Genomic DNA, 24,775 nt, shown 5'->3' with positions numbered 1-24,775 from the left:
ATTCTTACTGGTTGGTAGGTGATCAAATACTTATGTCATGCAATAAAATGCAAATTAATTACTTAAAAATCATACAATGTGATTTTCTGGATTTTTGTTTTAGATTCCGTCTCTCACAGTTGAAGTGTACCTATGATAAAAATGACAGACCTCTACATGCTTTGTAAGTAGGAAAACCTGCAAAATCGGCAGTGTATCAAATACTTGTTCTCCCCACTGTATCATACAAGTTTGCGCCAAAAAAACATCCGTCTCACAAATTTGACAGTATCCTGTCTAAGCAATTAGGGCCATTTTTCCTTCCTGCAATATGGCTTACCTTCCGTTCCATTGTCATAAGCTGTCATCTTCAGAAAAGCAATTCTAAGTGCAACCAAAGCTCCTCTAATGCTACAAAGTGTGAATGCAGTATACTTTAGAAACATTTCAACGACAACATTAGGACCACAAGCCCTGAGATTGTGTTAATGAAAGTTCATGAACTTAATAGCGTAATCACACACTTTCAAGACAGTTTAGCTCAAGGACCATGCACAGACAACATTGTGGTTGTTTTTTATAATTTTTTTCATAAATTTTCAGAGTTTATGTGTCGTGACGGAATGAGAACAAAGTCGTACATTTCACAATAACCAAATCCAGGTGAGTCTCCAGTTGTTGTTCTTGTTCAATTGTTGCTCTATTCTCAGCAGCTCAGTTCTCATGTCCTAAAATGACCTCAGATATGTGTTTAGGACCAGCACCGTCTCGTCGAAGTCCACTACGTACATACAAGTCACAGACACATCAAAGCATCTTACTTGCTTTATTATCGACTCTTCAGAATAGCAGCCATCTTCTCTTTCAGTCAAAATAAACCCCATCATTTTGGTTGTTCTGTACCACAAGAACCTCCCATCTAAAAACAATTACCGGGTGATTGTAGAAACGTATGATGTTAATGTCTTTCCTTCAGGTTATTAGGGCACAGTGAATATTGAATAACATTACATAGCACACAGGGACACAACAGTTCCCCCAATATCAAGCACACAAAGGCGTGACAGAAATGTAAGGCACATATGGTGGTGACGTTTAAAACATCCTTTACCTCAGAGGAACAACCAACATTTTTAAGGATCCATCTGGATACGCAGCTCCTTTTCTTCAAGTTGAAGTGTTTCCCCCTCAGTCTTTTTTTCTTTGGTCTGTAGTGGTATGAATGGTACTGTGAAACCATTCTGGGGCTTGCACACTTCGACAAACAGCGGCAGATCGGACATGCTGGTGTTGAACTTTTTGTCTAACCCCTCATCTTCCTCCTCCTCCTCCTCCTCCTCTTCCTCCTTCCTCTTCCCCATCTCCATAGGCGGAGTACTAAAGGGCCTGCATTGTAGCTCATCTGGGATATTCTTCTTCAGCTCGCGGTTCTTGTTTCTCTTGGCCAGCTTGGTGACGGAACCCAGGCGATTAAAGATGTTGTCGTCTGAGGAGGCCACACTTTCGGACCGGCGCGGATCACACTCTGCCCCCCTTAGACGCAGGTTGTTGAGTTTCATGTCGATGCTCTCCTGAGACGAGGTCTTGTAGGGGTTGGTGTCCAGACTGTTAAAGGCGGCACGGCGTTCCGGGGAGAGCATGTCCGTGGAGACGGCCCACTGGTCCAGGCCCAGCTGGCGCCGCTCCATGCTGCGGATGGTGGCGGTCCGCTGGAGCTTGTCGCTGACCTCCACACTCAGGCGTCGCCGCGTCTCCCGGAACTCGGCTCGCACGTTGGCCTTCCACTCGGCCGCGTGGGCCTTGATCTCTCCGACCTAGAGCACGGGAAAATAAAACCAAGGTCATTCCACACCATAAAATACTATAACGCAATTGGATAGTTAATCCAAATTACAGAATTGGTGGCAGTAGCTAGGTAAACAAAATTTAAGCTATCTGCCAATATCGAATATGTCTATGTTCTGGGAAATGTTCTTGTTACTTACAACCTCCTGCTAATCGCATAAGCAGGGGACCCACCAATCCTGAAGAATTAATGTTCTTCTAATGGGACATTTGACAAAATACTAAGCCCATGTAGTGTTCAACTATACCATTACATCTCTATACCATAGTAGTATGGTCATATAATGTAACCTATAAGTAAATTATCTTACCTCCTCTTTTGTTTTCTTGGACAAGACCCTCAGCCAGTCACCAATCATGCTCAGAACAGCAGCGAAATAGGCCAACCCCACCAGAATCCAGAACCACACCAGTGGTCTATACCAATTACGATACACGACCCTCCGGTCCCCTCCTATAGGATGTAAACAAACAATGAAACATTCAGCATGATGAGATACATGGGTCATGTTCATAAGAGCTAACCATAGAAAAACATTTTTAAATGGTAAACAAAAATGTGTGTTTCTTATTGGATAAGTGCAGGTAATCCCTCCCTGTGTCAGTCCATTTTCTTCCTTTTGGTTAAACATGACCCTGATAAACACTGATTCTATTGGCTCATTTTCTACCTGAATATCTTAAGCTGATGGGCTAAAATCCATAGAACAGAAACGAACAAAGCTATTTTTCTCAGACAAGCGCTTGTATGTCAAAGAGTGATTGGGAAATAAATCATCTGTGCAGTGTTGCAGCAGCTTGGTCAGTGAGATCAAGCTATGAGAGCCTCTTGATACAACTACCTTTTTTATGTCGACATCTAAGACAAGAAACAACTGCATGTCTCAATATCAGCACCCTCCATTAATGAGGAATCTTGAGCCCTTGTAATAATGGCACAGCACAAGGTGCAAAGTTGTGGTAGGAAAATGTTTGAAAAGTAGGTCCTCCAACCAGAAATGTCATGCCCATAGGGGGCACAGGGGTAATTGCCCCCTCACATTTGTACTGTTTAAAAATTAAAAATTAAAATAAATGTTTTTAATATTTTGTGGATTTTGCTCTGTAATACTATTAGCCACCTAGCAATTTTATAAAGTTTGCTTTAGCTAGCCTAGATAGGTTTCCAAGCTACCAAGAAGCCATTTCAAGCTATCAATCAAGTTAGAGTAGCTAGCTTGTCTAACTTGTCTAACTATCTTATCTGGTATGCCTGCTGGCAAAGTTGATAGACTTTAGAAAAGCAAGCAATAACTAAATGTACTGAATAAGACACATTATTTTACACAGATTTTAGCAGAGATCCAGAGAAGGATATTTAGTTTATTTATAAAATGAACCAACAGGAGAATACAGAGTTCAAGAGGTATCCTTAGATATGCAGAAAAATATATATATTTTACACAGAATTAAGAATAATTATTCACGTATGTTGTGCCCCCTCAGATTTTTGGGGTGCATGACGTCATTGCCTCCAACCATAACCAAGTTTGAAGCAAAATGAATGGCCGCAACAGTTGTTATATTGACAATTTTGACACTTTAATTAAAAGGATGTATTAAATCAAATCAAATTTGATTTGTCACATGCGACGAATACAACAGGTGTAGACCTTACAGTGAAATACTTACTTACAAGCCCTTAACCAACAATGCAGTCAATAAAAATAAGTGAAAATGTGAAAATAAAAGTAACAAATAATTGAACAGCAGCAGTAAAATAACAAAGGTGAGTTGTTATTAGTTGTTATTCGCATGCACTGTATGAGCCTTAATGATGTATTAGTGTAGAAAACTGACTCAAAATGGCTGTTATTTAAGTAAGAATCACTTTCAGATAATCATCTCATTATGGAATTATTCACAACACAAACATGAACTAATAATTAATCTAGCTCTCACCTGCCACATAGTCTCCTATTCCAATAGTTGTCAGGGTGATAACAACAAAGTAGATGGCCTCCAGTCCAGTCCAGCCTTCTATGTGTTTGAAGATGACCGCTGGAATGGTGACAAAGAGGATACAACCCGCCAGGATGAAGAGTAACGTGGAGGCCACTCGGATCTTGGTCTGGCTGATCTGGTTCTGTTTATGCTGGGAGAGGAGAAGAAGACACACATATGCACACACACAAACAAACACAGCACACACACACACATACAGAAGAACAGGCACACACAGGCCGTAAGGCCAAGGCCATTCTGTGCACACAGTGTGTTGTCGTTCTGTGGTGGCGTCACTACTGCGTTCGCATGATGAGATTCATGACTCTGACAAGGTGGGGCGTCTACAGTATTTCCACACTCTGACACCGCCTGGTGATAAGCTAAACATGCATAAGATGCATGATTAGCTCAAACGAGGCGTAATGGTGATTGTGACTGTGGGCTGTCACAGAGGCACAGCTCACTCAGTACAGCTCTCACACTAGGTGTTCCTGTTCTGAGAAATGTAAACACACTGTAATACACCACAGGCCAGAACAGAGCGGAGGGTAACTGTTGGGCCCATCAGAATAAAGCACAACAGCCATCACCCCCTGCTTATTAACAACCCATAATGTAGAGCCCACACATCATTAGTAGATGATAACACCTCACTCAGTACTGAACACTTTCACGTTCAACCTGGGGGCATAGGCAAGAGTGGGGAGCCAGGCCCACCCACTCAGATTGAGAAAAAATTGTTGTTATTAATATTTATTTTTTATGCTCTTTACAGTGTCAGTGTTCCAAACGCGACATTATGTATTTTTACCTAAACATGCAAACACCGTCAGATATAATTCATAGCAAGCAGTGCACTGGATTAGTCAGATTTGATTAAATATAACAGAACAGACGAATTGGAATGACATTCACTCTCACAGTATGGGTTGCCAAGAAGAACTAACTGAAAGCCACACCCCAAAAAGCCACGAATATGACTGCATTGAGGCATGTCACTGTGCTTCTATGGCTACACACACCATTCCACTGTCCACTTAATTTGTTCATTTAGCATACAAGACAGCTCATAATCAAGTGCCTTTATCACAGTCAACACATCTATATATATTTTTTTACTTTAATGAGCTGTGTTGAATAGCATAACATCAGCTATAAAAGTGCACATGTTTCTCTTTGCCCCATGGCAAAATGTGTAAAATTGCAGGAAGTTAGCTGCTGCATGCCCACCCACCAACTCATTTCTGGCACCACTGCTGTCAACTGGGTAAAAACCCATGTCTCTCTACTTTCTAGCCTATCAATACCTCACATTTAAAGTCATTGTGACGATAGGAACAATCATTAATAACTGTTTTCATAATACATTAAAACATAATTATTGCTTATATTTGTCATGTTGTTGTGGATTACTGTATGCTGTGAACTTACTCTGAACATTTTCTCCACCTTGGCGATGCTTTTCACGAATATGGTCCCTAGCTGGTCCCCCACACCGGCTAGCAGGAACCCAAACAGAGGGATGCCAAATATTGCATATAGGATACAGAAAATCTTCCCGCCCTCAGTGCTGGGAGCAATGTTACCATATCCTGTGAAAGAAACCGAGAAAGAGAAGGTCATATTTTCCCGGATGTGATGAGACTTGAATCTCTTTCTTATCAATGGCAGACACAACCACAGTGGGTTTATGCAATACCAATTCCATCTCCTTTCCTCCATAGACTTATACACATGCTGCTATCTACAAAAGGCTAGCATACTGTCTGCTAGCTAAGCTTCTGTCCCTTTTTCCCACTGCTTGCAGTGTCAGTTTCCATTTGGAATCACGGAGGTGGTAGTCGGGTTCTAATACAATCACAAATATGCCAATGAATTGGAGGTAAAATGCCTCCTTCCACCATCCATCAAATTGAAGACATCCAGTAGTCAAGAGTGCTAATGGTTTAGAAAGTTCTGTTGTAGACAATGCTATGATTGATAAGGTGATTTCAACACAGGTAACACAGAAACTATAAGGCCAGTTTCCCAGACACAGATTAATAAAACACATTTCTGGACTAAAAAAGCACTTTTAATAGATATTGTCCATTTAGCATGCTTTTTAGATTGGGTCTGGGAAACTGGCTCCTAAAGTCTTGATTGTCTCTAGTCAATGTAAACAGCATTACCTCAGGTGAAATGGCAGAATGTTTCATCAGCCCTTGCACTTAACTTGAACTACACCTACACTGCCTGGTACGGTAACTACCATAGCTGTGGAAAGTAGGGGTGATGAGGTTCCTGCAGCACCCCCTGAAAAAAGTAGTGCACTGGGCCTTTACTAGTCCTGTATTAGCGGACCGATATAGCCATCTGTAGAGCATCAACAAAACATTCTCAGCACCCCCTTATTCCTAGGAGTGGAGCAGCTCACTTCCTTCCATCTGACAGATGACTCACATACCAATCCCATATCTATCTCATGTAAGAAACCTTCAAATGCAATTTGCAGGTATAGACCTGATTCACAGCTGAACGTTCTACCAGCTAACGTGGGTAGCTAATAAACTGTCCCGTCTTTTCAAATCAGGGCAGATGACAATGACATTACTCGAGCAATGTTTCTCTGAGTATCCCAAATCAAATAATATTGTTTTACCGTGTAGGTGTGCAGTGGTTTTAGTCTACAGGTTACACTTAAGACATATTTTTTCAATTGGTTTCAACAGAGCACTTCACTTTCTACCCTGCAAAAAACTTTGGTCAATGAACAATGGCCGCAGTGTAAATAAGGGGAATTGCCAGTAATATTATCATTGTTTCAGCGAGAACGATCTATTCCCTATTCCTGAAAGGACCATTGTAAATAAAGGGTTGAATGGATGGTAAAGAATAACAAACAACAGTGAAAGTAACCACAGATGTGACAGATGACATAGGCCTCAATGGAGTTTCGATAATAGTGACCAATGCAGTACTGGAACAGGTGTGTGTAGTACTAATCCAACACTAAAACCATTACCTATGGTTGTGATGACGGTTCCGGCGAAGAAAAAGGCACTGCCCAGGTCCCAGTGACTGGAGTTATAGGATGTGTCTCCTATCGGGCTGACCCCAGCATTCACTGCATCTACAGAGTGCTGGGCACACATACAAAGACACTCATCAGACCATAAAAAATAGACTACATCAAATGGGTAAAGATGACAGCATTACGTTAAAAATTGCAGCAATTTTTGGTGGTATAGAGTCTCTTGAGAGTCTGTCTATTAGGGATCCTATCGTTACATTTTGAATAGATGAATTCTCAGGGGGGATATCCCGCATAAGGATCCATCAAACTTTCCAATGTGATTTCCTAAAGCAGCCAGTTGCGTAACATATGACTGCTGTATAGCTTACTGCTGATGACGCTTCTGCGTGGTGAATCATCATGACAGTGCCACAATGAGAAAGGTACCATGGGGGGGCGGGGCACATGATACTCAGCATGCCCTGAGCAGCCCTCACACTCTGCGCCAGTCGGCCAGTCTACCCGGCAGGAAGCCGGCACGCCAGATGGAGCTTCGGAGTGGCGAGCAACAGGATGTAGCTCAGGGTGTGAGGGATGGTGGGATAGGTGTGTGGATGCGGTTGAAGGGCAAATAAACAAGGGCAGGGGAGGAGAGGCCATGACAGTCCAGTGGTAGAGTACAGCGGAGGTGGTTTGTCAAACCATGCTTGAGTGTTAACTAACCTTGCCTGAGACCTGAAGACTTGCTCTAACTCTCAGAGCAAATGCCCTGGCATTAGTTTAGCGGGGTAACGCAGGATTGGGATGCACAGGAGACCCGGGTTTGAAATCTGGTTGGTTACACATGCAATCAGCTCCACTTTCCAAACTGACAGTTTGATATCTGATAGCTTAAGATGAGCCGTTACTGCATTGATCTAGTTTCAGCGTTGGGGAGTAACGTGTGACATGTAGTCCGTTAAATGTAAGGGATTACAAAAAAAAACAGTAACTGTAATCTGTTAGGTTACCAGCTAAAATATTGTAATCAGAGCACAGAAACTTTTGAAAAACTAGATGAGTACTTCAAGGATGACTTTTATATTCAGAAAGGATGTTTGCAAAAACAATCTTTCGATCCCGGGAAAAGCGCAGGAATAGGATTTTGTAGGCTACAGTCCAAGGTATGTCTTCCAATGGTGGGACTGGTGTCGGTATCCAAAGATTATGCAACTTGAATAAACACTTGGAGGTAAGGATGACAGCAGTGTTGTAGTCTACGGCTATACGGATATCACCTACTATTGATATCTACATAGCGTGTTGATGTGAATCACACTGCCGCTCTCTCATTTAGCTATTTGCGCTTTACGGATTGTGGTTGTTGTGGATGGCTGTCTGCCTGTCAAACTTGTCAGTCTATTCTTGTTCTGAGAAATGAAGGCTATTCCATGTGAGAAATTGCCAAGAAACTGAAGATCTCGTACAACACTGTGTACTATTCCCTTCACAGAACAGCGCAAACTGGCTCTAACCAGAATAGAAAGAGGAGTGGGAAGCCCCAGTGCACAACTGAGCAAGAGGACAAGTACATTAGAGTGTCTAGTTTGAGAAACAGATGCCTCACAAGTCCTCAACTGGCAGCTTCATTAAATAGTGCCTGCAAAACACCAGTCTCAACGTCAACAGTGAAGAGCCGAGTCTGGGATGCTGGCCTTCTAGGCAGAGTTCCTCTGTCCAGTGCCTGTGTTCTTTTGTCCATCTTAATTGGGGGGTTTTGATGGCCAGTCTGAGATATGGCTGTTTCTTTGCAACTCTGCCTAGAAGGCCAACATCCCGGAGTCGCCACTTCACTGTTGACTTTGAGACAGGTTTTTGCGGGTCTGGTCACGCTGTCTGGTCTAATGTAAATTTCATTAGGAGTCCTTTTATAAACACTTGGGGAAACAGGGCATTCCCTCCTTTTGTCATAATGTCTGTGCTCATGTGGGCATGGTTACTGACTGGGTAAAATTTTATATGAAAGACGATTCTCATTTAGATGGCTAAAATCACATTTCATCTTCTCACAAATAGTTTCATATTTAATTATGTAAGTTCCACAACATCTAGATGTACATCTGATAACTGGGATGTATACATTGTAGAGTTACTGTTATTTGGTTATACCGTCCTTAATGATATCACAAAATAACAACTGATCTGACATAATTGTTCTTTAAGTCCATCCCGACCAATTCCCACATTCTTTGTGTTGGGAATATTGTCTCAATGTCCAACCTTTTGATGTTGCAGTACTGCAAAGTCTCTGTTGTAACAAAGGGATTTTTAACTTCAATTTCTGCAGAGTGGGAGAGAGAGTTCCTGCAAGGTATTTACAACTATCATAAAACTGCCAAACTTCCCCCGCCCACCCACCCCTTTCTCTCTGGTGGGAGAGAGAGGTGGGGGCTCTCTCTGATCCTTACCCAGGAGGGAAAGTCATGACAATGGTTAAAACAATAATTTTGATATCACGGATGGTCAGTCCTTGCATCCATTGCTCTGTCTATTAATCTGAGAGTGGTTACATTTATCCAAGCCCATCCCTCAGCTTTTTACCAAAACAGAGGTGGGATGCCTATTTTGTTATTGTTTTATCAGTGTATTTGCACTTTAAACAGCTGCATATTATCAAGATATCAAAGTGTCACCAACAAAAATGGAAACAATAGGCCTATAGCAAATGCAGTATATGGCATTCATTTTTAACATGTTAATAGACACTTGTCAGTGGCGCTCAAAGCATGCCATTCTATGAGCGCAGCATTTATTTTTCAACTCGAATCAATGAGCCCAATAAGTCCTCCATGACAACAAAATCATAAACAACAGAGTAAGGCTGGCTAATAAATCCTTAGTTCTGGGGTGTTACGCTCAGGTAAAAAAAAAAAAGCTAATCTATACTTCCATATTTCCAGGTCCTATTCTTGAAGATCAAGGGGTATAACATTTATTGGAATGACTGGAATTCTGATAGACTTTAGTTTTTAATGTAAAGACCTAATTGAATAGTAATATTATATGTAGTAGAACGCGATGGGTTAGAAGAAGAATACATAACCAACCCATTTTAGTAAAATTGAACATCCATATATAGCCAGCTATGTAAACTTTAACACTGATTTATCTTGCAACAGGTGTCATTCAATTGGTAACATACATTTTTGTCTTCTTCTAATGCCTCTTAAGGGGAAAGTAATCAAAAAGTAACTGAATGTAATCAGATTATATTACTGAGTTCGGGCAATCCAAAAGTTGCTGATTAAAATGTTGGACAGGTAACTAGTAAATGTAATGGATTACATTTAGAAAGTAACCTATCCAACCCTGTCTGCTTTACATCTGTCCCACACTTTGTTTGAATGATCCTTATTTAATGCAAGAACTCTGACTCAGATCTTTGGACATGCTAAACTTTGAAGTACAAAATAGCTTCTTTTTAGACTTTACTATTCATTCAGTCTCTCTCCTCTCCCCTACAACGGGTTGTTGCCGTAAATGAGAATGTATTCTTCGTCAACTTATTTGGTAGAACGATGTTTAAAGCTAGAATCTTAAGTTGCCTCATCCATTTTTTGACTTAGAAATTAATGATATATACCCATTGACTCCTGAAGAATATAACTTGTAAATTCCTAATGATCTCAGTTCTTCTGTCATACCCCATCAGAACCCAAATTCAAATGTTGTTTTACTCCAATGTTTGTAAATAATGTAAATGTAAACACACACTGTATAGCCTCCAAACATGTTTAAAACTATAATTTTGATATCATGGATGGTCAGTCCTTGCATACATAGCTCTGTCTGTTAATCTGAGAGTGGTTACATTTCTTCAGGCCCATCCCTCAGCTTTTTGGTTTCTATTAAGGATTCTATCTTTAAATAAAATGTAAATAACAAATGTTGAGCCCTATCCTACTGGAAGTGAAGAGGACATTCAGCAAATCTTGGAGGACAATGGAAGTTGATAAAAATATAATGTGCTTCGACCTGTGTTGGTTTTAAAGGTCCAATGCAGACATTTTTATCTTCCTTTCAAATCCTTTCTGGGTAATAATTAAGTACCTTACTGTGACTTTGTCAAATTTAAATGGATAAAAATAAACAAAAATGGCATTTTAGCAAAGAGCAATTTCTCAAGCAAGAATTATGGTAGGACTGTCTGGGAGTGGTCTGATTGGAGTGGGGAAGACGGAAAACGAACTGTTATTGGCAGAGAGGTTTGGAGCTATCTTTCTTATTGGTCTATTAACTGATATATTAACTGATCTCTCCAGGCAGGCCAAAACTCCATCCCACCAAAACAGGTTGAAATTTCAGGCGGTCTTTTCAAACAGCTCTTACACTTAAAAGGCATTATCATTATCATTATCACAATTTCACGGTATTATTCCAACCTCATATTGTGGAAAGATATACAGTGGGGAGAACAAGTATTTGATACACTGCCGATTTTGCAGGTTTTCCTACTTACAAAGCATGTAGAGGTCTGTAATATTTATCATAGGTACACTTCAACTGTGAGACACGGAATCTAAAACAAAAGTCCAGAAAATCACATTGTATGATTTTTAAGTAATTAATTTGCATTTTATTGCATGACATAAGTATTTGATACATCAGAAAAGCAGAACTTAATATTTGTTACAGAAACCTTTGTTTGCAATTACAGAGATCATACGTTTCCTGGAGTTCTTGACCAGGTTGCACACACTGCAGCAGGGATTTTTCCCACTCCTCCATACAGACCTTCTCCAGATCCTTCAGGTTTCGGGGCTGTCGCTGGGCAATACGGACTTTCAGCTCCCTCCAAGATTTTCTATTGGGTTCATGTTTGGAGACTGGCTAGGCCACTCCAGGACCTTGATGCTTCTTACGGAGCCACTCCTTAGTTTCCCTGGCTGTGTGTTTCGGGTCGTTGTCATGCTGGAAGACCCAGCCACGACCCATCTTCAATGCTCTTACTGAGGAAGGAGGTCGTTGGCCAAGATCTCGCGATACATGGCCCCATCCATCTCCCCTCAATACGGTGCAGTCGTCCTGTCCCTTTGCAGAAAAGCATCCCCAAAGAATTATGTTTCCACCTCCACGCTTCACGGTTGGGATGGTGTTCTTGGGGTGTTACTCATCCTTCTTCTTCCTCCAACACGTCGAGTGGAGTTTTAGACCAAAAAGCTCAATTTTTGTCTCATCAGACCACATGACCTTCTCCCATTCTTCTCTTGATCATCCAGATGGTCATTGGCAAATTCAGACGGGCCTGGACATGCCCTGGCTTGAACAGGGGGACCTTGCGTGCGCTGCAGTATTTTAATCCATGACGGCATAGTGTGTTACTAATGTTTTCTTTGAGACTGTGGTCCCAGCTCTCTTCAGGTCATTGACCAGGTCCTGCCGTGTAGTTCTGGGCTGATCCTCACCTTCCTCATGATCATGATGCCCCACGAGGTGAGATCTTGCATGGAGCCCAGACCGAGGATGATTGACCGTCATCTTGAACTTCTTCCTTTTCTAATAATTGCGCCAACAGTTGTTGCCTTCTCACCAAGCTGCTTGCCTATTGTCCTGTAGCCCATCCCAGCTTTGTGCAGGTCTACAAATGTATCCCTGATGTCCTTACACAGCTCTCTGGTCTTGGCCATTGTGGAGAGGTTGGAGTCTGTTTGATTGAGTGTGTGGACAGGTGTCTTTTATACAGGTAACGAGTTCAAACAGGTGCAGTTAATACAGGTAATGAGTGGAGAACAGGAGGGCTTCTTAAAGAAAAAACTAACAGGTCTGTGAGAGCCGGAATTCTTACTGGTTGGAAGGTGATCAAATACTTATGTCTTGCAATAAAATGCAAATTAATTACTTAAAAATCATACAATGTGATTTTCTGGATTTTGTTTTAAGATTCCGTCTCTCACATTTGAAGTGTACCTATGATAAAAATTACAGACCTCTACATGCTTTGTAAGTAGGAAAACCTGCAAAATCGGCAGTGTATCAAATACTTGTTCTCCCCACTGTATAAAACACAGAAAATGTAAATGTTTTACTTCACAGGGACTTTAACAACAAATAAGTATTTGATCAACTTCCACTGTCTTGCATCTTTGCTCCTCAATTCATGCACCTTGGTTGGAGAGCTCCATCCTATTCCCCAGCTCATTATTTACATTTACAGTGTATTTGGAAAGTCTTCAGATCCCCTGACTTTTTCCACATTTTGTTACCTTATTCTAAAATGGATTAAATAGGGTTTTTTGCACATCAATCTACACACAATACCCCATATAACAAAGAAAAAACAATCCCCCGATTGCTCAGTTTCCAGGAAGAGTCTTGGTGGTTCCAAAATTCTTCCATTTAAGAATGATGGAGGCCACTGTGTTCTTGGGATCTTCAATGCTGCTGAATTTTTTTGGTACCCTTCCCAAGATCTGTGCCTCAACACAATCTTGTCTCGGAGCTCTATGGACAATTCCTTCAACCCCATGGCTTGGTTTTTGCTCTGACATGCACTGTCAACTGTGGGACCTTATATAGACCGGTGTGTGCCTTTCCAAATCATGTCCAATCAATTGAATTTACCACAGGTGGACTCCAATTAAGTTGTAGAAACATCTCAAGGAACAGGATGCACTTGAGCTCAATTTCGAGTCTCATAGCAAAGCGTCTGAATACTTATGTAAAAAGCTATTTCTGTTTGTTTTTATTATAAATGTGCAAAAATTTATAAAAACCTGTTTTCGCTTTGTCATTGTCCATTTTAGAATAAGGTTGTAACATAACAAAATGTGGAAAAAGTCAAGGCATCTGAATACTTTCCGAATGCACTGTATGTTCCCATTTAGGTATGGTTTTAAACATGCTCACACCAATCTTTTTAAATGTATCAGATTACTCAAACTCCTGATGTTATAGTTTAAACACTCTGAATACTTATGTAAATATGGTATTTATGTTTTTATTTGTAATACATTTGCAAAAATGTTAAAAAACCTGTTTTCACTGTTTTCACCCCCGGTTCCCCGTTTAGTTTTTTTCCCTAGCACCACACAGCTGATTCAAATAATCAAAGCTTGATTATGAGCTGGTTATTTGAATCAGCTGTGTAGTGCTAGGCCAAAAAAACAAAACGTGCACCCAGGTGGGCCCCCAGGACCAAGTTGGGGAATCCCTGGATCAGAGGACTGGTGAAGATTTGGCACTGGGGCAGCGCAGCAGCATTCAAGAAAAATAAAAGGCGTTTAGCATTTCTATCTGAATGTGGTTTGCATCAGGACACCCTGAATGAGGTCCCCCCCCCCCCCCCCCCCCCCCCCCCCCCCCCAAAAAAAAATATTAATGTGATCTCCTCAGATGCAGCCAACACCATATTTCCACTCTGAAATATTAATTTAAAACGTAGCCTTTGTGGAAGGCCTTCTCAGTTAAACAATACATGCCACATGCTTATTGTCAGGACCTATTGACACCACATGCAGTAACGTATGCAAGCCTGCCAAGCTAACTTGGCATACGGTTATACTGTTACATTATGTTATTGACACTTGTGCAATGCAGCAAGAGACTAGACATGACTTGGCACAGGGGACTTTATTCTTTAGTGGATGGATACTCAAAGTCACTCCCTAACCCCATAAACAGCTGGAGGAAAAACGATTCCAGAGGTTTCACAGGAGGAGGCTATCACTGTCGCCGGCACAGAACTGACAGAGAATGCTGTGGAGATAGGTATACATCTCTACCCAGTAGTCTGGCTGAAGCCCTACCCTGCCCTGCCCTGCCCTGCCCTGCCCTGCCCTGCCCTACCTGTCCAATAGGCTGTAACTCTGGGCTAAGACACTAAAGCAGCAGCCTGGCACATGTCCCAGAACTGCTTATCATCTGCACTTTTCTCTGCTCTGCCGCAGAATAATCACCTTTCACATTAAATAGGAGCCCTCATGGTGCTTTGTTATTCTTAGATATACTGTATGATTAGAATATGTACCTACAGTATATGTTAGCTGACATTGGGCAGGATCTCTGCACTTTCGCAGAGACTGCATTCACAGTAAACGCTACATATGTTGGCTCAATCGGAAATCACCTGAAATTTCAACCACGCTACAATGCAGATCTTCCACGGATTTAATCGAGCGCTAATCCGAGGACATAGGAAAGTTGAGTTTTCATTATTAAGTATGCAAATGAATGCAGGTCCCAAAATAATATTTAAAGTGGTAATAGTCAAAAGGGAGTCTGGGCCCTGCCCAGCGGGCAAAACAGGTTGCAATTACATCATTATGGCGTATTTTATGAAGTTATGCCATAACGGTTATGGTTAGGTTGTATATTGGTTAGATAAGGACATTTGTTAATATATTTTTAACAACCAGGGGGAGAAAACATCTTTATCTGGTTGTAATCTGATTATCTGTCTTTCCCATAAAGTATTGATCTTGTCATGAAAATAAATCTTTACTCCGTTTTAACAAAGAGCAGTTCTAATTGGGTTCTATCTTATCAGGCAACTAGAGGTCGTGGGACATATTTTGCCCGCTGGGTTTGCTCTCCCCCATGTTAAAGGCCTTTTGCAACTTTCATCACCCTGTCAGCAGAGGGAATGTGTCAGCAGTCGCATGAAAACCCAAGAATAAATGTATCCTCAAGCGAGACATGCTGGAGAAGGAGAGGGGGTAGCGGGGGAAGAGGAAGGGAGTGGGTGAGTCAATGCACACTCGCACAGACACACTCCACACCTCTGAATCATGGCCCTAGTGTTGGGTAATTAGTAAGCACCATGGTAGGACCTCAGTGGGATGGAGTGACACACAATAACACACCAATCCCTCCCTCTGAGAGTCCCCCAGCCTGCTACAGTCTACACTACAGGCTGCAACCTACCTTATGTTTGACAATGCTGACTCAGTCGCTGAGAACAATATCATCTGGCAATATCCAGTACCCAAACAATGAGTCAGAATAAAAGGCCAAGTAACTCAATGGCTTCAGAAAATATTCAAAAACGGTCTATTGATCCTCCAGAATCAGTGTGATGGAAAGACCTTGTCGCTAGATTGTTGTGGGTACTGTAGTACATCAAGCTATGCTTATAACACGATGTGGCACACGACTGGACTTTGAAGGTCTGATGGACAAGATACTGTAATGAGTACTCGGTTTAATCCCAAGCAGCATTAATCACACCAGACTAGAGACCCGGAAGAGCAGTCGACATTCCCCAAGCCACACCTCCATCCATCGTGGGTCCTTCAGAACTATAGTTAGTCCCTAATGAATAATTGACTCCCCAGCAGATGCTCTTAAGACTTACGGCTAAATTTAGCCTTCCTGCGCTGCAAATGTCGGCAATTATTACTGCATATATCAGAAGGAATACTGTTGCTTTAACAGACGACCTACATGCCTGGAGATCCTTATCAAACGTAAAGCACTCAGAAGATGATGGTTCAATGAGAAATCCCATGTTAACTGTTAGATTACAAAATAACTTGCATGCTGCAGCATACAAGTCACAAAGATCCACTCATGAAAAAAAGCACATCTATGTCTGACACTCCTATTTCAGCTAATGTCAGTGTAGTATTTTTAGGTGGAAATGCATTTGGGATTGCAGATGCTCTGAATGCAGATGCTCCCTATGCACTAAAACATTACATTCGGAAGGTATTCAGACCCTTTCACTTTTTCCACATTTTGTTACGTTACAGCCTTATTCTAAAATGTATTAAATGAAAACATGTCCTCACCAATCTACACACAATACTTCATAATGACAAAGCAAAAACAGGTTTTTAGAAATGTTTGTAAAAAACAAACAGAAATACATTATTTACGTAAGTATTCAGACCTTTTGCTATGAGACTCGAAATTGAGTTCAGGTGCATCCTGTTACCATTTATCATCCTTGAGATGTTTCTACAACTTGTTTGGAGTCCACCTGTGGTAAATGGAATTGATTGGACATGATTTGGAAAGGCACACACCTGTCTATATAAGGTCCCACAGTTGACAGTGCATGCCAGAGCAAAAATCAAGCCATGAGGTAGAAAGGAATTGTCCGTAAAGCTCCGAGACAGGATTGTGTCGAGGCACAGATCAGGGGAAGGGTACCAAAAAATGTTGCAGCATTGAACATCCCCAAGAACACAGTGGCCTCCATCATTCTTAAATGGAAGAATTTTGGAACCCCAGAGTCTCTTCCTAGAGCTGGCCGCCGCGTCTAAACTGAGAAATCGGGGGAGAAGGGCCTTGGTCACGGAGATGACCAAGAACCCAATGGTCACTCTGACAGAGCTACAGTGTTTCTCTGTGGAGATGGGAGAACCTTCCAGAAGGACAACCATCTCTGCAGCACTCCAACAATCAGGCCATTATGGTAGATTATCCAGATGGAAGCCATTCCTCAGTAAAAGGCACATGACAACCCGCTTGGAGTTTGCCAAGAGGCACCTAAAGGACTCTCAGACCATGAGAAACAAGATTATGGTATGATGAAACCAAGATTGAACTCTTTGGCCTGAATGCCAAGCATCACATCTGGACAAAACCTGGCACCATCCCTACAATGAAGCATGATGGTGGCAGCATCATGCTGTGGGGATGTTGGAGACTAGTCTAGATCGAGGGAAAGATGATCGGAGCAAAGTACAGAGAGATCCATTAGGAAAACCTGCTCCAGAGCACTCAGGTCCTCAGACTGGGGCGAAGGTTCTCCTTCCAACAGGACAACGACCCTAAGCACATCGCCAAGAGAATGCAGAAGTGGCTTCGGGACAAGTCTCTGAATTTTCTTGAATGGCCCAGCCAGAGCCTGTACTTGAACCCAATCGAACATCTCTGGAGAGACCTGAAAATAGCTGTGCAGTGACGTTCCCTATCCAACCTGACAGAGCTTGAGAGGATCTGCAGAGAAGAATTGAAGAAACTCCCCAAATACAGGTGTGCCAAGCTTGTTTCGTCAATCCAAGAAGACTCGAGGCTGTAAACGCTGCAAAATGTTCTTCAACAAAGTATTGAGTAAAGGGTTTGAATACTTACGTAAATGTAATACTTACATTTTCTATTTTTAATATATTTGCAAGAAATTCTAAAATAATTCTAAAAAAACATTTTCGGTTTTGTCATAATGGGGTATTGTGTGTATGATATGGGGATGTGGGGAACTATTTAATCAATTTTAGAATAAGGCTGTAAGGTAATATAATGTGAAAAAAGTCAAGCGGTCTGAATATTTTCCGAATGCACTGTATGTAAGCGAATTAGTGCTGAGTTGCCTATTTTGGCTCGGGTTCTCTGCAGGAAAAGATCCATTCTGCATTCCAAGCATTACGGGCCCCCAGCAGGACCCTACGAAGGCGGTGAGCATTAGCAACTGCATTGGCATCCCTCTATTCCCCAACACTGTTTTTGTTCCAGAGAGGAATTGATTTAGCCCATTTCCCTACTACTTCAGAGTTCTACTGTAACTAAGATAAATTACCACCTCTTGTTCCGCAGTTAAAACAGTTCAAAACAAAAACAATTACAAACCCTCTCACTTCCAATCATTGCCCAAGCCCAAGATCCTTGAGTTATTGTGAGCGAAGTGTTTCCAATTCATTCACGATTAAAATTCACACTGGCACCCATGTGTTTCAATGTGTATTGTTGGTGAGCCGGCCAGGAGAAACTTGGCTTGGTGCCATACCCTGCGTTCATTATCATCCGGGGTTTTCATGGACGAGGCGTCGATATCTGGCTGATCCAAACACTTGAGTGTCACTCTGGTTGTTTTATGAGGAGCTGGAGGCATTCGGCCCTGAGAACCCTGTCGGCCCTTGCAGAAGTGAGAGTGCTGCAGTACAAGTCAAATTCTCAGTTTATGATGTTCCTCCTATCCAGATTAACCTATTTTTTTTTTTTATTATTCAGGAGGTGAAACCTTAGTTTGTAGCAACTATTGTTTTCTGAACGCTGTCTTGAGCTCGGTCCAAGACGTTTGTCTCAATATAGACTAAAAGGGAGCAGGACTTGAAGAAATGGCAGGCATACCCTTGCAAGTCAAATTGATCAAGGTGACTCTAAATCAGGAAATCAATAGAATGACTTTAATGTAAAAGGCATACAATTACAGTGACAGCGGTCCCTGCCAACTTTCCTATAAGCCATCGGCCTGATGAAAGAAAAACAAATGTATATTGGCGCTAACAGTTACATAATGTATTCTTCATTGTATGGGCATCTATCATAGCTATCCCATGGTACAGATGAAGTATTGCCATGCATATGTGACAGACAGGTTTGAAACTAAGTCTGTGTTAGCCTCCTGAGCTAAAGCCTAGGCATTCGCTTGGGCAGATAACACAAATCTTCAAGATCAATCAAGCGTGGTTCCATGAACCACCTCTGTTACACATCCACCTAGGTATAGGAATTGGCATTTGGCCATTCTGATATCTATTCTCCACCTCTCCTCAGTCGTGTCTCTGAGCCATTGTTATGCCAACCATATTCCCTGTGAGGCGCTAGCAATAATGAGTGTCTTTAGGCATCACAGTTAGGAGCATTTGGTAGTGGCAGCCAAGGCCTGAACGACGTCACATGCTGGCACTCAGACTGCCTGGCATACTGGTCAAAATAACACACTCGTACCCTGTTTATCAATCACAGTACTGTACACAGTCACCCACAACGTGGTGGTCAGTGGTCAATTTCAATTCAGTCTGACATACAGCTAGACTCTATAGTTATGTTGATACACAAGCCGGTTTATTGTGGTTTGTATCCAATTTCAGGATGGCTGGCAGTGTTTACTGTGTAGTGTATGTGTGTCTGGAGGGGGGGGGCTTAAATAACATTGGATCGATACAGAGTTCAAGTTTCAGTAGACTTGAGTCCCCACTAGGGACCCCAGACAGAGCTGAAGGAGACAGGGAAGCTCCAGTATTGACTGCAGACTGACCTAGTGGCTGCTGTTGTCTTTCCTTACCTTGATAAGCACCTCCAGCTCCGCCGGTGAGACACAGGGGTGCTTCTGCAGGAACGCCGCCTTCTCTGCGGTGATGGTCACCTTCTGGTTGCTCTCGAAAGGCTGCTCCAGGGCCCGGAACATCAGGCCTCCCCCCACCAGATAGGCAACCACCACCACAAACACCGCCACCACGGTCTTCCACTTCATGACCGTGAAAAGGGGCGAGCCATCCTCGCCCACCGCCTCCATGCTGGCCACCATGCTGGCAGGTCGCGATGGAGAGAGCCGGGGCACTGTGCAGCCCATGGGGTTCTGCATGGTGGCCACACTGGCCTGGACCAGGCTGGCACTCATCATGCCTGGCTGGACCTTCTTGGGCGGGAACAGGTTGGTCTGGACCGCCACTGCAGAGAAAAACATGAAATGTTATTGTTAGGTGCTGCAATATAGGAAAAGTGAATATGTAGTCATGTACTGCACAATCCAAATGTAAGCAAATGGGTGGAATAAAAAAGAACCCAACAACCCTACAGTATGTAAATAAGTTTAATATATTGTCTGTGTACGATTTCTACATGGAACTGGGCTTGATTTTTTTGGGCAGTTTGAGCTTAAGAATGTATTTCCGTCTATCAGCCACAGGAGTATGACAATGAAATATAAATGCAGTTTTTCTTGATATTGAGGTTTTGAGCAGCACAGGAGAGAGAGAAGAGAGAGAGAGAGGAGAGAGAGAGAGAGAGAGAGAGAGAGAGAGAGAGAGAGAGAGAGAGAGAGAGAGAGAGAGAGAGAGAGAGAGAGAAGAGAGAGAGAGAAGAGAGAGAGAGAGAGAGAGAGAGAGAGAGAGAGAGAGAGAGAGAGAGAGAGAGAGAGAGAGAGAGAGAGAAGAGAGAGAGAGAGAGAGAGAGAGAGAGAGAGAGAGACTTCCAAAAAGCATTTGATTCTATTTGGCATACAGGACTGTTCTACAAAGTTATTGAAAGTGGTGTACAGGGTAAAACACATAACATAATTAAATCAATGTATACTGGCAATAAGTGCAGCATTAAAATTGGTAAGAAAAGAACAGAATTCTTTAACCAGGGGCGGGCCTTCGTCAGGGTTGTAATCTGAGCCCTGCACTCTTCAATATTTACATCAACGAATTGGCCACTATTCTAGAAAAATCCTCAGCCCTGGTGTTAGTCTACACAATTCAGAGGTTAAATGCCTACTCTTCGCAGATGACCTATGCCTGCTGTCACCCACAGCACATGGCCTACAGCAGAGCCTGGACTTGCTAGAGACCGGGGCCCTGGCAGTAAACCCAAAAAAAAGACTAAAATAAGTATTTTTCCAAAGAAGATCCAGAGCTCAGGGAATTAGACCAAAGTTCTCAATTGGTACAAAATATATAGAGTACTGCACACACTACAATTTCTTAGGTTTAAAAATAAGCTCAACTGGACACCTTAATGAGGCAGTGAATGAACTGAGAGAGAAAGCAAGCAGGGCATTCTACACCATTAAAAAGCAAATTCAAATTCAAATACCTATTAAAATTTGGCTAAAACTAATTGAATATGTCATTGAACCAATTGCACTTTATGGCAGCGAGGTGTGGGGTCCACTTGCAAAACAAGATTTCATCAAATGGGACAAACACCCCATTGAAACCCTGCATGCAGAGTTCTGTAAGATTATCCTACATGTCCAGAGGAGAACTACAAACAATGCATGCAGGGCAGAATTAGGCCAATATCCACTAATAATAAAAACAAAATAGAGCAATTAAGTTTTGGAAACATCTCAAATACAGTGACCCCCTCTCATATCACTACCAAGCCCTGCAATGCCAAGAGCTGAGCAAAGAAAAGAGTCCCCTCATCCAGCTGGTCCTGGGGCTGAGTTCACAAACCTGTTCTACTAACACACTGAAGCCTCAGGACCAGAACATCCAATCAATCAGGATAAACCAAATTACAACACAGTCAAAACAAAACTATATTGTTTATTGGGAAACACAAGCACAAACACAAAGCAAAATGCAGTGCTATCTGGACCTAAATCGACAGTACACTGTGGCTAAATATTTGACCATGGTTACTGATCAAAACCTTAGAAAAACCTTGACAAAGTACAGTGAGCACAGTCTTGCCATTGAGAAGGGTAGACACAGGAAAACCTGGCTCCCTGTAGAGGAAAGGCTGTGCAACCACTGCACAATAGCAGAACCTGAGACGGAGCTGCATTTCTTGACAAAATGTCAAAAATATAAAACAATTAGAGAGTGTCATTTCCCCAAATTTGAAACCCTTGTTCAAGGTTTCAAAGACCTCTCTGATGAGAGTAGGCTACCAGTCCTGTTGGGGGAGGATGCAGAGAGCTGTGGGTTGGCAGCGCACTACATTGCTGCCTGCCATAAGTTGAGGGACAGTGTCTGACAAACCAATCAACCTGCACATGTACTCTACTGTATGTTTATTGTTATCGTTCAATAAGAGAGAGAGAGAGAGAGAGAGAGAGAGAGAGAGAGAATCGCTAATGTGTTCTGTGGGCTTTCTGAAAACCCATTATTGTTAAAGGAATACTTCGCAATTTTGGCAATGTGGCCCTTTATCTGCTTCCCCAGAGTCAGATGACCTCGTGGATTCCATTTTTATGTCTCTGCGTGCAGTTTGAAGGAAGTTGCTAACTATCGCTAGCACAATTGCTAACTAGCATTAGCACAATGACTGGAAGTCTATGGGTATCTACTAGTTATCTGCTAGCACACTAGCAGATACCCATAGACTTCCAGTCATTGTGCTAATGCTAGAAGAATGCCAAAATCTCAAAGTATCCCTTTAAGAGCAGGCATCTCAGAGCAGTGGCATGGAGTGTTCCATCAGCACACTCCATCAGCCAGTGGATGCACATACTCTGGCCATATATGGCTGGCAGCCCCAAGCACAGGCTGAGAATGCTATTTTTTTATGGATTAAAGAAAAAGCCTTTATATATGAAATAATCATTGGTTGATGAACGATTTCCTAATGCTGTACTGTCTGAATGATATTTGAAGAAAATCCAGGAGTTTTCATGATGTACTATTAAGAGTCGTCAAAGTTCTGCCACATCCCACTGTATACTAGGTTTTGATTATGAAAACAAATATAATGAATTAGTGGTGGTGATTTATGTAACCATTCAACCACACTGTGAGGAAAAACATTCACTACACTGGTCTGGCAGGCGCAAATAATGTTGATGACCAACGCTCAACACATTGCTGGCTGCATGTAGACCATAAAAAACGGCTGACATTTCTCCCAAAAGGTCATACCGATGAAAACAGATAGCCACCTGCTGCACTGGTGGCTGGAGAGGCGGCTGGGTAAACATTTGATCGTGAGCGAGAATAGAACAGCCGCATTGACGTGCCATACATGCAGGATTGGCGGGAACTGCCCATGCAGAGCTCCAGCTCTACCTAAATCCGATGAGGTAATGTGTTTTTACCCCATCTCTCAATGCATCACAATACTGCACCAGCTGTAACACACCAAGTGCTTCTTTATGACATTATATTACTGACTGACAGTTTACATTAGCCATTTCGCCTTCACCTCAACCGACATGTTTTAGACTAGAGTCCGGCCATGGTCAATTCCCCTCAAAAACAACATAAACAAGGAATCAGACCTTGATTGGTGGCTAAATTATGTTAAGATACATTTATACATAAAATGGCAATAGGAAATGTGCTACCAGCATGAGGAAGACTAGCTACAAGGAGTCGTGCCTATCCCTGGACCTAATCTGATGGGAATGTCAATCACCAAAACAGCCGTGCGCTTTCTAAATCAAGTTGAATAGATGAAGCTCATTAATGGCAGGTAGCGTTAGCCCTCGCCATGTCTCCTAGTTTATCTATCTGGACAATGTGTGCTGCTTTGGCGCGTTGCAGGCAGACAGTTTCCCCTCGGCACATCAGTGCCCACCAAATGTATCTACATCAACAATAAATGTATTATATTCTTTAGGGGTGGGATCAGAGCTATAGCCAACATGTGGCTCTAGGTGTTATTAAAGGTATAATAAGGAATGATAAGGAAAACAGCTGTGGTATGCGCCATTCCTCGTTGGACATTGGTCATGCAATGCATGATCATGTTTGTGGTGGACTCAATCACTGCAGTTATAAATTGACTTGTCAATAACACCAATGTATGTGTATCAATACATTTCCAACTTCACCTATAGTCTAATGATACAAATGTTACTTTACGTATGTACAATTAAACGAAATAACCTATATTGACTCAATATTGGAAGCATTTAACTCAATCGATCTGCTTTCATTGATTACCCGACAAACGTTCTAAACGGTGAAATACAAACCTGGCGTAGGGTTGGGATTCCCTGGTTTTCTTGGGTTCTCCGTGGGAAATTTCATCTTGATTTTCGGTTTGCCACAATGGACCAAACCCTTGCCGAAAACAACTGACTGGAAAGAAAAAAGCCTTGTCTTTATGTAAAATCTTTCAACGCTCTTTCTATTGAATCCTTTGTTTTTAACCGAGAGAGAATGGAGAACGGTAGGGAGTAAAAACACATCATCCGTGTCTTCTTTTGCTCTTGTCAGTGAGAGCGAGGTGCACACCCGGGTAAAAAGGTAATTATGAGCTCTCCTCTCCCCGCAACAGACTCTAGTAGGAACAAGAGCAAAGCGCACACCCACTATTGCTCGTTGCACCACAGTCCACGCCTGTCCTTTTTTTATTGTAAACAACGACAAAACGCAGGAGGAGTCGGAGCTCCAACAGCGTTGACGAACTTCACGATTACATGTTCAAAAATTGCTCTCTTGACCGCTGCAGCAAAGACTTCAGCAGGGCTGTACAAGCCTATGGTATCCAACGGTCGCGCTGCGCGTGCGTCTCTCTCGCTCTTTTTCATGGTAGTGCGAGCTGGCGTATTCTCACGACAACACTCCAAATCGAAGAGGCATATGCCAGCCAAAGTTCAGCATGGAGAAG

General features: G+C 42.2%; 1 protein-coding gene across 1 annotated transcript; it reads right to left on the bottom strand.

Annotated features, from left to right (window-relative positions):
* On the bottom strand, positions 1–24,775 carry LOC111954192 (potassium channel subfamily K member 10-like). Its single transcript, XM_023973723.2, has 7 exons — positions 24,138–24,775; positions 19,794–20,179; positions 6,815–6,932; positions 5,242–5,402; positions 3,766–3,958; positions 2,136–2,278; positions 1–1,793 (listed from the first exon to the last, which is right to left on the bottom strand). Exons 1-7 carry the CDS (start codon positions 24,190–24,192, stop codon positions 1,113–1,115), a joined length of 1,737 nt encoding a protein of 578 aa, XP_023829491.1. The 5' UTR covers positions 24,193–24,775; the 3' UTR covers positions 1–1,112.

Source organism: Salvelinus sp. IW2-2015, linkage group LG28 (assembly GCF_002910315.2).
Source record: "Salvelinus sp. IW2-2015 linkage group LG28, ASM291031v2, whole genome shotgun sequence".
NCBI classification, from domain to species: domain Eukaryota; kingdom Metazoa; phylum Chordata; class Actinopteri; order Salmoniformes; family Salmonidae; genus Salvelinus; species Salvelinus sp. IW2-2015.
The sequence above is the reverse complement of the archived record's forward strand: the minus strand, read 5'-3'. Positions and strand labels throughout refer to the sequence as shown.

Bases quoted from the DNA above. Each gene is read 5' to 3' on its own strand.
- LOC111954192 (XM_023973723.2), bottom strand. From the start codon at position 24,192: ATGAAATTTCCCACGGAGAACCCAAGAAAACCAGGGAATCCCAACCCT. The intron at 20,180-24,137 runs GTTTGTATTTCA...TTTTCTCTGCAG, and splicing joins GAATCCCAACCCTACGCCAG to TGGCGGTCCAGACCAACCTG. The intron at 3,959-5,241 runs GTAAGTTCACAG...CTCCTCTCCCAG, and splicing joins AGGTGGAGAAAATGTTCAGA to CATAAACAGAACCAGATCAG.